At 47.9% G+C, this 14,937-nt stretch overlaps 2 protein-coding genes across 3 annotated transcripts in view; one reads left to right on the top strand and one right to left on the bottom strand.

The window, feature by feature from the left end:
• Nucleotides 1–3,435, top strand: part of DDX17 (DEAD-box helicase 17) — an 18,672-nt gene extending 15,237 nt beyond the window's left edge. For both annotated transcript variants that reach the window (XM_059936973.1, XM_059936972.1), the window contains exon 13: nucleotides 361–3,435. In XM_059936973.1, coding sequence (XP_059792956.1) covers nucleotides 361–866 — 506 coding nt within the window. In that variant the 3' untranslated portion in view covers nucleotides 867–3,435. The remainder of the gene's footprint in view (nucleotides 1–360) is intronic.
• On the bottom strand, nucleotides 3,433–14,885 carry KDELR3 (KDEL endoplasmic reticulum protein retention receptor 3). Its single transcript, XM_059936974.1, has 5 exons — nucleotides 14,605–14,885; nucleotides 9,637–9,737; nucleotides 6,179–6,337; nucleotides 5,084–5,336; nucleotides 3,433–4,218 (listed from the first exon to the last, which is right to left on the bottom strand). The coding sequence occupies exons 1-5, from the start codon at nucleotides 14,693–14,695 to the stop codon at nucleotides 4,178–4,180; spliced, it is 645 nt and encodes a 214-aa protein (XP_059792957.1). The 5' UTR covers nucleotides 14,696–14,885; the 3' UTR covers nucleotides 3,433–4,177.
• Nucleotides 14,886–14,937: the final 52 nt, after the last annotated feature.

Raw genomic sequence — 14,937 nt, 5'->3', positions numbered from 1 at the left:
TCTGCAAAGCAACATTTGAGAACCAGTGTGCACTGGTAGAGGATCCCTTCGTGGTCGTATGAACTTAGCTGCATGCCTTTTTTTGTTTTTTACACCTTCCTTACCATTTTTCTTACATTTTTAAGAGTGTGTTTCTTGGTAATCCTCAAATAAAGAAAGGGCCTAAGAGGTGAGAAGTTGAATATCCTTTAATAATGTTTACCGTTCTTTTGAGTATAAAGTGCTGATTTGGAAGCTGGCCTAGCGCTTAATTAAAGATCAAGAAAGAATATTGAATACTTTTGTACTGAGTAGCATTTTTACATGTGGTTATGTTTGGATCATATATGTAGCATTGAAAATTCCTTGTGTCCTCATCAGGAGGTCGTTCTCGATACCGGACTACTTCTTCAGCCAACAATCCCAATCTGATGTATCAGGATGAGTGTGACCGGAGGCTTCGAGGGGTCAAAGATGGTGGCCGGAGAGACTCTGCAAGCTATCGGGATCGTGGTGAAACCGATAGAGCCGGTTATGCTAACGGTAGTGGCTATGGAAGTCCAAATTCTGCCTTTGGAGCACAAGCAGGCCAATACACCTATGGTCAAGGCACCTATGGGGCAGCTGCTTATGGCACCAGTGGTTACACAGCCCAAGAATATGGTGCTGGCACTTACGGGGCCAGTAGCACCACCTCAACTGGGAGAAGTTCACAGAGCTCTAGCCAGCAGTTTAGTGGGATGGGCCGGTCTGGGCAGCAGCCACAGCCACTGATGTCACAACAGTTTGCACAGCCTCCGGGAGCTACCAATATGATAGGTTACATGGGGCAGACTGCGTACCAGTACCCACCCCCTCCTCCTCCCCCTCCTCCTTCACGTAAATGAAGCCACTCAGGTGGTAGTGACTCGTGCAGACTTAACTACATTTAAAGGAACGCTATCTTTTCCTTTTTTTCTTCTTCCCTTTTTCTTTCTTTTTCTTTTTTAATTTTTTTCCCCAACCATTGTGATTTGTCTTTCATGCAGATTAGTTAGAATTCACTGCCAGGTTTTTTCTGCCTGCCAAAATGATCCAGTCTGTAATAACAGATTTTGTAAAAGTATATATATATGTATAGCCGACTGGAAGAGATTTTTTTTCCCTCCAACTTCTTGCATGTTGAGGATGTTTGAGCTATTTTTCATCTTAAAAAGTAAGGTGTTAGGCCCTTTTGTGGGAGCCCATTTTTTGTTGTCCTGAGTTGGGGTAGGGGGGAGGGTAGAGGGTTGAATTCTGCAGAAGAAGACGGCATCTGTGCTTTAAATTGCTCTTGTTACTGGAATAGAAAACCAAGAGGGAGTTCCCTGCACATTTTCTGTAATGCTTTTTAATGTTTTTTCAAGCTGGAACAGGGTTCCTCAGGCCTGATGAGTTTTTAAGACAGTGCTTTGCCATTGTCATTTTGGCTGATTGCTTGTTAAGTGCATTTGACAGTATTTTTAAAAATTCCTAATTGGCTTTGTCTCCCTTACACTCTGCCTTCCCCCTTCCCAATTACTGAAAAATAACCATTTTAGTTGTCAGGTTAGAAATTAAATTGCTGAGTCTTGAGTTTTTTTAAGTGTATCCTTTAAATTAAAAACCCCAAATGTTTATTGTAATGGTTAAATGTAGCATCTCAGCATCTGGGTGGAAGCTGCCTATTTTTCTTCCCCATATTACCAGGGACCATCTGTGAAATTCATTTTCCAACCAGACAGCTGCTGTGAGCAGAATGAACATAAATGCTCACTGGAAATTTATGAACCAGTTAAATATGCATTCACCTGCAGAGTGAGAACCACGTTTAATTATAAACAGTATACTCCGTGGGCAGATTTTCTTTTTAAACTCAGTATTTGTAGAGCTAGAGTAAAAGCAACCCTTTGCCAGCTACTCAGCCCTTTTGGCCAAGTTATCTTGAAGGGTCTTAAGGGTTTATTAAGAACTCTTACTCTCTTCATACTCCCGTTCTCTGCAGTGCTTTGTAACAGCTTTTGGGTGCAGATTTTCCTCAGCATCCTTTTGCACTCAGCTTTTTACAGGTAGGTAGTGCTTAAGAAAAGTTACAGAGGACTAAAGTCCAAGTCCTTTTACTTTTCCTCCACCTGAAAGGTAGGTGAGATTGTCCCCTTCATAGTAATACCAACTGTTTTACTGAGACTTCATATAGCAGATGGGCCTGGAAAGAATTTTCTGCTCTTGTGTTCACTGTAACAGGACAGGGAGATCAGACAGCCTCAGAAATCTTTTCGTATCTAGTGTGGGACTTAATTTTTTAATACTGTTATCGATATTGTTCATTCACAGTGTAGTTAAAGGGGGGAGCCTCCACTGCATTCTTTGGCTTAGGCCTGAGAGTGCTTGCTGGTTTGTAAGATCAAAATATCTAAATACTTGAGGTTTTTGTTTTTGTTTTCCTCGTAAAATTCTTCAGGGAGAGAGAAGGGATTGTTTCTGAGGGGTACTGAAAGTGTGGTTGAATGTGCGACATACAGGTAGGTTGTCAGCATAAGCTGAAATGTATGCGTGTGAGAACTTTGACATCTCCCCCCACCCCCCCCACTTCCTTCTTTCTTAACTTCTTTTTCTCCTCTTTATAGAAGTTGAGGCTGAGGGAGGATGGTAGGCACAGGAAAAACATGGCAACACCACTCTGTGCTTTCAAACCAAAGTGTCTCCCCCCTCCAAAAAAGTTCGTCTAAGCACTGATTAGTCCATTGTAGGCATTTTTTTCTACACCAAAATTCTGATTTTTTTTTTTTTTTTTTTACACAAAGGTGCCACCACAGGGGGTGTCCTACTCTCTTGCAAGTCTTGAAAGCATCCCTTTGCGGGAAAGGTCTCTGGGCAAGCAAGCAGTATTTGGTCTGCTGCTTGCTTTCCTTTTTCCACCAGGGATGTTGTAATCATAAAGTCAAAATAACGGCATATCCCAAAACTCAAAAGCTGTTGTGACCTGAGCACAGCTGAAATCTAGTAGTTTTTCCTGTATAGCTCCAGAGTTAAGTCTTCTGCCTCTATGTCTGCCACTCATAATTCAGGTTCTGCCTTTGCTTCAGAACGTGAGCAGAAGAATCCTCATTTGATGCTAATTATTGTAGTCATGATTGAAACTCATTTAGGGAAAGGATTTCTATATTAAGCTGTGGGGCTGCTTCTCCCCAGTCCCTCCCTAACAATTCATTGTGTGGACTTCTCTCATCTAAAAGGTTGGTGGCTTTTGCTTGGGATCAGTGCTCTCTCTATTTATGTCCTTGCTGGTTTCTGAACACATTCCTGTTGCGTTAAGACTTGAAAGATTTGTAGATGTATGATGTTCAGGCACAGGATGCTAAGAGCTTAAGAGCTTATGTTACTATTCTTAGTTTGTAAATTGTCCTTTTGATACCATCTTGTTTCTTTTGTAGGTATAAATAAAACACTTGACAATAAGGTGTGAGATTTTTATTGCTTAAAAAATTCTGACTACAGGCCAATGACAGTCTCTTAAGAGTTTTATTTGCTTCAAGACCATGTTGGTTGACTAACACCTTAGTTAGCGCCTAAAAATGTGAAAGGGGGGGTGGGATTAATTGTTCTTAGTGCGAAAATTTGAGTCACGAAGCAACAAGACAGTACCTAGTAGGTAAAGCCTGGGGTATTTGTTTCCTCATAACATTTCCCACCTGTCATATCACCTTTGTATCTTGACTCCCTAAACTTGATGGTCTCCTACCTGGAAAGTGAAAATTAATCACAACAGTACACTCCTAATACTTGGGACTGTCTGTGATCTGCATTTGGGGCTTTTGCCTTATACACAGCAGGGTATATTTCCAGATTGGGATTGGCTGTTCCTTAGCATGAGTCTCACACTAGGGCCTTAGAGAGCAATAGTTGACTTGATCCATTCATGGGTTAAACACCTAAGGTTTTTATGATGGTCCAGTTGACACTGTGAGGATACCATACTTATGTAATTGGCCCAAGTTTTAATTACCTCTATAATTTAAGGGAGATACTGATGAGAAGGTCTTCTAGATAGAATGATCAGCGCTTTGCTGAATTCCACACTAAGCATTTTTCTGAATTCAGTTTTAACATTTGGTCTCAGTCATGTAAAAGTCACCCAGGAGAACACTTCAAATAGTTTGCTTCATGTCCATGTTAAGGTGTAGAACATCTCTGAGGACCTTCAAATTGGCATTGGAAGACTTAACTTCTTTCCTTTAAGGACTAGAAGAAAATGAAATTAGAATCTACCATGAAAGGACTCCTTTTTAACTTTGTGCATAATCTTAGTATCTAATGCCTATTTCACAGTATGTATTCAGATGTTAGAGCCAAGGGGAAACATCACTGCAGGTTAACTACAGGTTCACTGACCCCATGTTGGACCCTGATGCCACCACCCCCTCTTTTGGCAGGCCATGAATCTAGCAGTTGTCCTCAATTTATTTCACATCTCACACCCAGTGCATTGACAGTTCCTATCAACTCCACTCTCGAGAAATGTCCCCATCTCTTTCCACTGATGACCACCTCCTGGACAATTCCAACTGCTCCATAACCTCCCTGCTTTGGCTGATTTTTATCCTACGCAGCAGCTGGTGGATTGGTTTTCAGATGACCCCAATTGCTGCCGTTTGTGGTTAGAATGCAGTGTGAATGCCTTACCCTGACTTAACTGAGGCCCTAGGTGATTAATCTTGGTTGACCTGCCATATCTAGGTTTACAGTTGACTGTACTAGCCTTTTTGTCCTTTATCATACCAAGCTGGTTCCTGCCTTGGGGCTTACACTTAAGCTGTTCTCTCTGGAATGTATTTGTCCTATATTTTCCTAACCCAAGTATTTTGTCAAATGTTATCTCATAGCTGTCTTCCCTGTACACTACTTAGTACCTAAAATATCCTACTGGTCTGTATTATTTTTTCATGGCACTTAACAGAGTTTCCTGAAGACATTTGTCTTCCCATGTTAGAATGTAAGCACCATGAGGGGCGCACAGACCTGCCTCTGTTCACTTCCGTAGCCCCTCAAACACTGACTCGATTGGTAACTGAGGCAGTGCCAGCAACACGGTTCTCACAGCACCTACCTTTGGTCACATACAAGTAGAAGAAGTCACAGTAGAAGATGGTTTGTACTACCCCAGACACCACTGCAATTTGGTCATAGAAATTCTCAGTCTGGTACCGCCTGATCCAGTTAGCCAAGTAGAGGGCCCGGTATAGCCCAAGAAAGAACAGGTAATGAGTAGTAATGGTCTCAGCCTCTCCAGTCTTGCTGATCATGAAGAGCTGGGGCAGGATGGCCACTGATTCCAGGTAGATAGAGAAAGTCCAGAGGATCTGAGCCAAAGAGATAAGTAGCCAGAGGAGGCTGATCAAGAAGGGGCCATCTTTAGAATTTAGTTACTAAAATAATGTTTATTGGAGAGAATACAGTGAAGCAAAAGAGAATTTTTTTTAAGATGAACTAGTTCACCATTTATTCAGGTCTTATTTATTTGCCGCTCCGCGTGGCTTGCAGAACCTCAGTTCCCCAACCAGGGATTGCACCCGGGCCACGGCAGTGAAAGCCCAAATCCTAACCATTAGTCCACCAGGGAACTCCCAGAATCATGTTCTTGAAATTTTTAAATATGTTCATCAGTGTATCATTCCACCCCTTTCTTTGTACATAAAAAATATTTTTAAGAGATTCAAGCGTACTGCTTTTTTCACAAGCATGAACGTTGCTATAGAACAATTTTTAATTGTTGCAGAATTCTGTCATACAAACTTGCTTTAATTGAGGCTGTGGTTTCTCAAAATGGAATCGATGAACACCAGCATCAGAATCTCAGATGCTTGTTGCCCCAAAGATTCTTGGGTCAGAGGCCAGACCTGAGCTGAAATCTGGGTCTGGACTGTGCTCTAATATCCACTAATCACCAGTTGGACAGAGGGTCTTAGTCTTAAGTGGTGCTGTGATGCCTGCTTTGTTTATGAACACGACTATTTAGATGTGCCCATTTTCAAGAGGAGCACTGTCAAGAGCTTATTGGCAATTTCTAAACTTATAACAATACAAGAGTAATGGCCATGGTTGTGGCAGAAAGGTAGCCCAGACGTTACCAAGGGTCCAGAGGTAAGGACTTCAGGGAGTGTGTTTACCTTTGGGAATTAGTACTCTGGGTCCCTTCCCTTACCTCCAGAGGAGTGAAACTGTAGTTTTCAAGGAAGGAGAGGCCAATGACTGGGACCAGAAGAAACTCCAGGCGGAATGTGTCATTCTCACTGTCAAATGTTTTCCGGAATTTCCCATAGATCATGTACACTGTGACATAGGCACAGAGGAGAAAAACCACCTAAAAAGGGAGAGAGACACATGGGAATCGATAAAGTCATTTCCCAACCTATTTGCTGGGCTTCAAAGCCACCCTGAGTTGGGACCTACCAAACCCAAGGGCTAGTGTTCTGCCTTAAGGTGGAAAAGGTGAAGTGTGCTTGCACATTTCTCTTGGGCCAATGAACCTAGAATCTGAAGCTAATGACCTTTTTGTTAAGTAACTCCATGCTTCTAACTGGGACTGATAGTGCTACCATGAAGACTCAAAGGTGCCCAGGCGTCCTCTCACTGTGGAATGTTAGGCAAAAAAACCTAGAATTGGTCTTTGTCGGGGGACTTAGTGGCATTCCATGGCTCTTTTATTATTTTTTTAATTTATTTTATTTATTTTTGGCTGCGTTGGGTCTTCGTTGCTGCGCGCGGGCTTTCTCTAGTTGTGGCGAGTGGGGGCTACCTCTCGTTGCAGTGGCTTCTCTTGTTGCGGAGCACAGGCTCTAGGTGTGCAGGCTTCAGGAGTTGTGGTTCGAGGGCTCTAGATCGCAGGCTCAGTAGTTGTGGTGCACCGGCTTAGTTGCTCCACGGCATGTGGGATCTTCCCGGACCAGGGCTCGAACCCGTGTCCCCTGCATTGGCAGGCAGATTCTTAACCACTGCGCCACCAGGGAAGCCCCCAGGGCTCTTTTAAAGCCTCAACTTCCTGGATCTGCATCAGTGACTTGAGAGCATTCTTCCACAAAGACTTGAATCAGTTGACCATCAATCCTTCAGAAAAGTGCTCTTTTTCTAACTACAGTAGCTGTCCTCCAGCATATAATAGTCTTATGATCTGGCCTCTAACGCAGGCCAGAGGCTCTCAAACTTGAATGTGCATCAAAATCATATAGATGGCTGCCCCTTCCCCTGCCCCCAGAGTTTCTGACTTAGTAGGTTTGAGCGAGCCTGAGAATTTTGCGTTTCTAGCAAGTTTGTATGTGATACTGCTCTGCTGGTCCAGGACACTAGCCTAGAAAACTAATGTTTGCACTTCAAAGCTCAGGTTATTTCCTCAGTCTTTTCTCACCAGAACGAGGCACACATGCTCTGTGTCACCATACCCCCATGTAAAAATACTCATTGCTGCTTGTGAGCACATGTTCTGCAAATGTCTGTGCACCAGTCTGTCTCCCCTGGGAGAGGAGAGTCCATAAGCAGGTCCAAGCCCTGTCCACCTCTGAATCTAACTCAGGGCCCAGCACAAAACAAATGCTGGAATGAGTGAATGAATCAATGAAATGGAGATCACTTCTTCATTTCACAAATTTGGAAACTGGCCTCTTTGAGGATCCGAGACCTCATTCAGCCATGGCAAGGGCTGGGTTTACAGTCCCTGCCAGGACTGCCCAAGTCAGACCCTTGGGCAGAGAAATAAACTAAGCAGCTGGTGTTTGCTACTTCTGTGTTGGATTTAAGGAGACAGCGATTTCAGGACCTCAGACTTAAGTTCACACTGAGTTCAACACCGCACAAGTAACAGCATCCTCCATTCCACCAATCCCAGAAACAATATGCCCAGAATCCCAAAGGGACATCCCTGATATGGAGAAAGAGAACTCACTTTCGGTTAAATATCTTCTGGGTGCTAGGTACATTACACAGATTATCTCGTGTCATCTTCACAATAGCCCTGCAAGATAGGTAGGATTCCTCCCATGTAGCTTTTTTTCCTTAAAAACAGGACTCCTATTAGACAATGTGCCCAACTAAAAACTAATTTCCCAGGCTCTCTGCAGATAAGGATGGTCAGTGACATGTAGATGGAAGTCACTGGAAAGCTCTTTAAAAAGGGCTTACCCAGCTGACAGGCAACCTATTGCTCTTTCTCCCCTTCCTCCTCCTTCCCGTCCTGAATGTGATGTGATGGTAGGAGCTCTAGCACCTATTTTGTGACCCTGAGGCAAACCTGAGGCTAGATATCACATTCAGGACTAGCTATATCATTTGCAGGGCTTCTTGTTAAAAAATAAGTATTTCAAAATGGCAACAGCAAAGCATTAAACCAAGCATAGGGCCCATCTGAGCAACTGCACAGGTAACAAACCCAAGTGCTGGTTACACTAAAGCTGGCAGAGCAGAAAGTTAAAAGGAGATGCCATCCCAGCCCTAGACTATGCACTTCCAGATTTTGTGTTATGAATGAGATAAAAATAAATCCTTACCTTATTAAAATAACTCAAGTCTCTGTTACCAGCATCCAAACCATTACATCCCACTTTATTGACTCTGAAACCTGGGCTCCTTCCACTAAACTGTGTTGGATGGTTGGTTAAAATCTCAGAAAATGTCTCATCCCAACCAAACCTCACAGCTATGGCCCAGGGCTGAGAGATGCTCAGTTTCTCCGTCTATAAAACAGGACCAAGCTTCAAAGCAACAGCTTCCCATGGCAAAACCGAATCCAAACTGTTCACCTGGATCATCTGCCCTCACCCAGCCCTCTATCGGCACCCCTGCCACCAACAGGTAGCCCTCGCCTGCTGAGCTCCCACCGTGCCTGCCTTCTGTCTGTCCTTTGAATACACCAAGCTTGTTCCTGTCTTGGGGGTCTTTGCATCAGCTATTCCATCTGCTTAGAATGCTCTTCCTCTGAGCTTCATTCCTTGTGTCACTCAGATCTCAGCTTACACGTCACCTCTTTGGAGAGGCCCTTCCTGATGACACTCCCTAAATAGCTCCCTAGTCGTTCTCTATCACGTAACCCTGTTTTTAAAACTTCTTTCGTTATAATTGAAGGAAACATCGTCCTATTTTACTTATTTGCATAGCCTTATCCCTAACCAGTTTTTCTTACTTGTTTTATTATCTGTCTCCCCGGTTAGAATGTAGGTTCTGTGAGTATAGGCGCCTCGTATATCTCCTTCAGGTACCTAGCTCACAGTAGGTGCTCAATAAATAATTGTCAGATAAATGGACGAATAAGTTCTCTGAAAGCTCAGGGTACCGTGTTTGATTTTTTGCTTATTTTTTAACCATTGTAATAGCTAACCTTTACTGAGTTTTTAATATATGACAGCTATTGTGTATTTACATTTATTACCTCGTTTAACTTTCACAACAAAATCCTCTGAGGTAAGTACACCTATTCTTCATTTGGTAGAGGAGGAAACCAAGGTGTACAGAGGTCAGAAGACTTGCCCAAGCCCAGGTGCCACAGCTGCTAACAGCAAAGCCAGGATTCAAATCCAGGTCTGCCTGGTTCCACAGCCCAAGTCCCCAAGTATACTGTCTCACCGTCTGGGGGGTGCTTGGCAGCCCCCCACCATGGCTGCCCATCCCCCTTACCTTCATTACTGTGTTGTAGATGGAGATGAAGTTGGTGAACAGGTCCAGGTACCTGGTGGTGAAGACGAGAGCGAAAAGGATCTGGCTCTTCCCAGAGATGCCTGTAGCCGGATGGGGACAGGAGACAATAAGAACACAGACGGCCAGGCTCACACACACTCGAGAAGCCCAGAGCCTGAGTTGGAAAGGCCTCCAGAGTGTCCACTTCATAATGACACCCTGTCCAAGACACTATCACCCTCAGAGGGCCAGGAAACACCCCTTCCCATTGGGTCACTTGAGTCTATTCCTCTCTTTAGGCTGTAATCTGTCACCCAGTCTCCAAATCAAGACATGAACACTGAGTTCCCAGGGCCCCTGTGCGTGCCTGCCTTGGTTCCTGCTCTGGGGAGGGCGTGGGGATGGGGGGAGTCAGGCTTGCAGGGGGTAGTGTCAAGGCTCCTCTTTGCTCTACCCCCAGGGTTCCACTGACAATCCCCAGAGCTCCATCTTTTGGAGAACAACTCACCGACTCTACAAGGTGCTGATTCACCAGGGAGACCACAGCAGGTGGAGGAAGGCACAGGGCCAGGGGAGCATTCTATTTTATTTTTCCAAATTTTAAAGATTAAAAAAGCTTTTTTTTCTAGTTATAAAAGTTATGACTATTTTTACTCATTGTAAAACAAAAACCAGATAATACATAGAGATGTAAATTAAAAAGTAACAATCGGGCTTCCCTGGTGGCGCAGTGGTTGAGAGTCTGCCTGCCAATGCAGGGAACACGGGTTCGAGCCCTGGTCTGGGAAGATCCCACGTGCCGCGGAGCAGCTGGGCCCGTGAGCCACAATTACTGAGCCTGCGCGTCTGGAGCCTGTGCTCCGCAACAAGAGAGGCCGCGATAGTGAGAGGCCCGCGCACCGCGATGAAGAGTGGTCCCCGCTTGCCACAACTAGAGAAAGCCCTCGCAAAGAAACAAAGACCCAACACAGCCATAAATAAATAAATAAACAAATACTTTAAAAAAAAAAAAAAGTAACAATCACCTGAATCCCAAAATCTGAGTGTGCGATCTTCCAGATCTTTGTTGGTCTTCCAGATCTTTGCACACATACACACGACACATATGTGCACACATATGACATATATGGACGCATCAAGTTGACAAAACTGGGTTCGTACTTTCCATGCTATTTCCTCATCTGCTTTGGTCTCTTTAAACTTTTTATTTTGAAACAATTTTAGATTTCCAGAAGAGTTGTAAAGACAGTACAGAGAGTCCTACCCTTCACCCAGCTTCCCCTAATGGTAACACCGTGCATAATCACGGAACATTTGCCAAAACTAAGAAACTGACATTGGTATAGCACTATTGACTGAACTCCAGACTTTATTCAGGTTTCACGTTTTCCCACTGATGCCCTTTTTCTGTTCCAGGATCTAATCCAGGAATCAAGGCTACATTTAGCCATCATGCTCCTTAGTCAACTTTTGCCCACTTTTGATACATCGTGGAGGTGGTTCCTGGGTAAAAGCAAGCAGCTGCCCTGCCTCCCATTTCTCTTGCCCCATTAAGCCCACAGCAGTCTGGATACTTCACCAAACCACTCCCATGGTCCCTGATGCCCACGTTTCTGCATCCAAACGTCAACTCTATCTCACCCACCCAACTCCTCAAGAGCCAGCTGAGCACTCCGTCTATCCCAACCACACCTTTCTCCAGGTTTCTGTGACTGTCCACACTGCCGGCTTCTCACCTCCTCTGGCCACTCCTGTCCTTCTCAACACCTAATCCTCAGAGGGCTACCTCTCTTCTCCCTCTGTCCCTTTGCCATCCCATCCCACACACAAGGGACCCTCTGGCTCCAGACTCTCCTTGGATCTCTGACCTATATATTCCTGCCTGACTAAATCCACCGTCTCCCCTTGAACCCCCTCCTTCTCCTGTCTTCTGTCCTTCTTCTGCCACCATCATCCCCTTTGTGCTCAAGGTAGAAAACCAAGAGCCATCCTTGAGCCTCTCTCACCTTTGTCCCCTCACCCCTGGATTTTATTCTAACTATGATGGATCTACTGGGGAGTTTGACACCAAGAAGTGACATTACCGGATTCAGGGTTTGATTCCTTTGTACGCCTGATCTGTGCCTTTTCTAATTATTCCTCTGGTGAGGGACATTTTGGGGAGAGGGGACAATTCTAATGACTGAGGATGAACACCGCTGAAGCCCCTAATATTCTGGAGAGGGCTGGGTCCACTTGCCAGCTTTCCTACCAGCATGGCAACCCTGAGCCTCATACTCCTCATCTGTAAAATGGGGCAGGACTGGGGCTTCCCTGGTGGCGCAGTGGTTGAGAATCTGCCTGCCAATGCAGGGGACACAGGTTCGAGCCCTGGTCTGGGAAGATCCCACATGCCGCGGAGCAACTAAGCCCGTGCGCCACAACTACTGAGCCTGCACGTCTGGAGCCTGTGCCCCGCAACAAGAGAGGCCGTGACAGTGAAAGGCCCGCGCACCGCGATGAAGAGTGATCCTCGCCTGCCGCAACTGGAGAAAGCCCTCGCACAGAAACAAAGACCCAACACAGCCAAAAATAAATAAATAAATTTAAAAATTAAAAAATAATAAAATGGGGCAGGACTGATGTGAGAACTAAATAGGATTCAATGAGAACCCGAGTGCCTCCCTGGGGGTCTGACAGTGGGGCTGGCTGTGGGTGAAGGAGCCCCCTGGGGGAGGGGGTCGGAGTCCAGGAGGCAATACTGGTCCAGCTCGGAGCTATGCCTTTCGTTATGCCATATCCCTGAGCCCTCACTGAGGTCTGGCCAGGGGGGTCCTCAGCCCCATTCAGCAGGGTCCAGGAGGTGGCTCTAGTGGGGGATGCTTGGCTACCCCCTCACTCGGCCTTTCCCCACTTCTCCCCTCTTTCCATCCCCAGCCTGCCAGGCCCCTGGGCTTCACTCACATTTTCCTTAGCTCTTTGGGAGCCCTGGAGGTCTTGAGCACAATGTTTTTTTCACACTGTTTTGAAAGCAGTGAATAATTTCCACCAAAGCAAGCTGCGCATGGAGACCCCAGGACACAGAGGAGACCAGGAGCCAGTACCTGGCCAGAGTCCCTCAGGGGACCCACTGGCCAGGTACAGACCTCCTGCCATTTGACAGATGGGAAAACTGAGGCCCAAGGTTACACAGTGAGTCTGTGGCAGAGCAAGAATGAAGCTCCAGTCTCCTGCCTTCGGGGCTGGGTCACAGGGGTGTCACACCAGGCCCTGCTCCTCGGGGCTGACGGGCTGGCATCCAGGAACCTCACCCCCTCCGTTCTCAACCAGGCCTGTGCTGATTCCTCTCTGCACACACACAGGCCCCACTGCTCACCTGCCCTTTCCTTTTCCCATAGCACTTCGCTTCCCTGACAAACCGTATCATTTACTCGGTTGCTACCACTGTAGCTGGTTGGCGGTCTCCCACTGATAGAGTCAGCTCCACCAGGCCAGGATCTCTGCCTGTTGCCCGGTTATATCCCAGGTGCCTGGTACAATGCCTGGCAGAGTGGGATGGGGAACAGAGCCCCCTCCTGGTCACGGCTGCTCACCCCGTCCAGGGCCCTCCGTGGCAGGGACAGGTCCAACCTAGATTCTTCTTCTCACTGGAGCCCCTCTCAGGGCTCCTGGCCCACTTCCCCCGAGTGGGAACCTGAGGGCCCGTGAGTGCCTATTTCCCTGGAGACCCCAAACCCGAATGGCCTCCAGTTCTGGAATCACTCCCTCCGCAATGACCCTCACACCAGCACCCACCTCTCACCCCCACCAAGCCCCATGGGCTGGCAGCCTCCACGATGCTCTCTCTGCTTCCTCTCTCAGCCTCTCCACACAGCTTCCAGAGTCCCCTTCCGAGCCCCCTCCCCTGCTCCCGAACTTTCCTTGGCTCCCAGTCCCAACTCCCTACTTGACAGACAAGGCCCTTTCACATATGACCACCCGCCCCCCTGGACTCATCTCCCTCCCGGACCACCCCGAAATTGGGCTGCTCACCATTCCCAGGACATGCCCTGCCCTCTGTGACACGACACACCCTTCCTGGGTGACACCCTGCCTGTCTTCCAGGACCCAGCACAGAGCTGCTCCCTCCATGAAGCCTTCAGGGGTCCACTCTGCCTCCTTGGCGCCCACAAGGAGCCTGGGCACCTCTCTGTATCCCCTCACCCCAGTGCCAAGCACAGGGCAGGCGCCTCCAGGACACCAGTGGACAAAGATGGCTGCAGGCAGCTCGGGCAGCCTCTTAATACACTGGGTCTGTTTGGCCACCACCAGTCCAGCCCTGAAACTTCTCCAACCCCCGAGCAGGGCGGCCAGACTGCTGGGCAAAAGGGGGACCCTGGGCTTCTGCTCATGGGCAGCTCCATGCCCACCTGGGCCTGGCTGGTGCCCCTCCTGCCACATCATAGCCGCCTGAGGCACAGGATGGGGAGGAAAGAAGGCCCAGCTTGGGGGGAGGGGGGAAGCCTGGGAGGGGGAGGGGAGAGTGGTGGGGGCAGGAAAAGAGAAGACCTTGAGGGTCTGGAGCCGCTTCCTGTGTGTGCACCTCCTTCTCCCCGGCGCCCCCGTCCCCACCCTGGGCCTGAGTGAGGGCAGAGAGAACAATGGGCCCCAAGGGATGCTGCTCCTGGGCAGCAAAGGGGGTGTCACCTCCTCCTTATCCCCCTCCTCTTCCAACTAGCAGTGGCAACGCCAAGCAGGGGAGAGAGGGGGGTCAATGGAGGCGCAAGCCCATCCCACCTCCGTAACTTCCGCGGGTCCTTTTTCTGTGATATGGTACAATTTTAAGTTTTCTTTGGAAGCTGAGCTGCGCAAAAACAATTTCAAGCACCCCCAAGCCGAAGTCCCCACCCTCAACAGACATTCAGGAGGCTCCCCGTAAGCCCTGCAGCAGGGGCGTGGGGCTGGCCCTCCGCCCCCGGGGCCCCACCTCCCGCCCGGAGCGCCCCTCACCCGTGCAGCACTTGGAGCGCCAGATCTTCCCCAGGAGCAAGATCATGGCCAGGAGGTGGCTCAGGTCGCCCAGGATACGAAACACGTTCATGGTCCGGCCCGCTCTCAGCCAACTCCTGGGAAACTTTCTGGCGGGCGAGGTGACTGCCACGTCCCCGGCCCCGGCCTCTGGGTCCCGCGCCCCCGAGCTCCGCGCTCCCGCCCGAGCGTCGCAGCTCCGCCAGCGCGCTCTTGGCGGGGCGGTGACGTGGCCGAGCCTGCCGCCGCGCCAGGGAGCCAGGAAGCGCCGCCGCCCGAGATCCCGAGATCCCGCCTCCCGGCCCAGCCCAGCGC

Source organism: Balaenoptera ricei, chromosome 10, assembly GCF_028023285.1.
Source record: "Balaenoptera ricei isolate mBalRic1 chromosome 10, mBalRic1.hap2, whole genome shotgun sequence".
NCBI classification, from domain to species: domain Eukaryota; kingdom Metazoa; phylum Chordata; class Mammalia; order Artiodactyla; family Balaenopteridae; genus Balaenoptera; species Balaenoptera ricei.
Note: the sequence above shows the minus strand (reverse complement) of the source record. Positions and strands in the feature narration are given on the sequence as shown.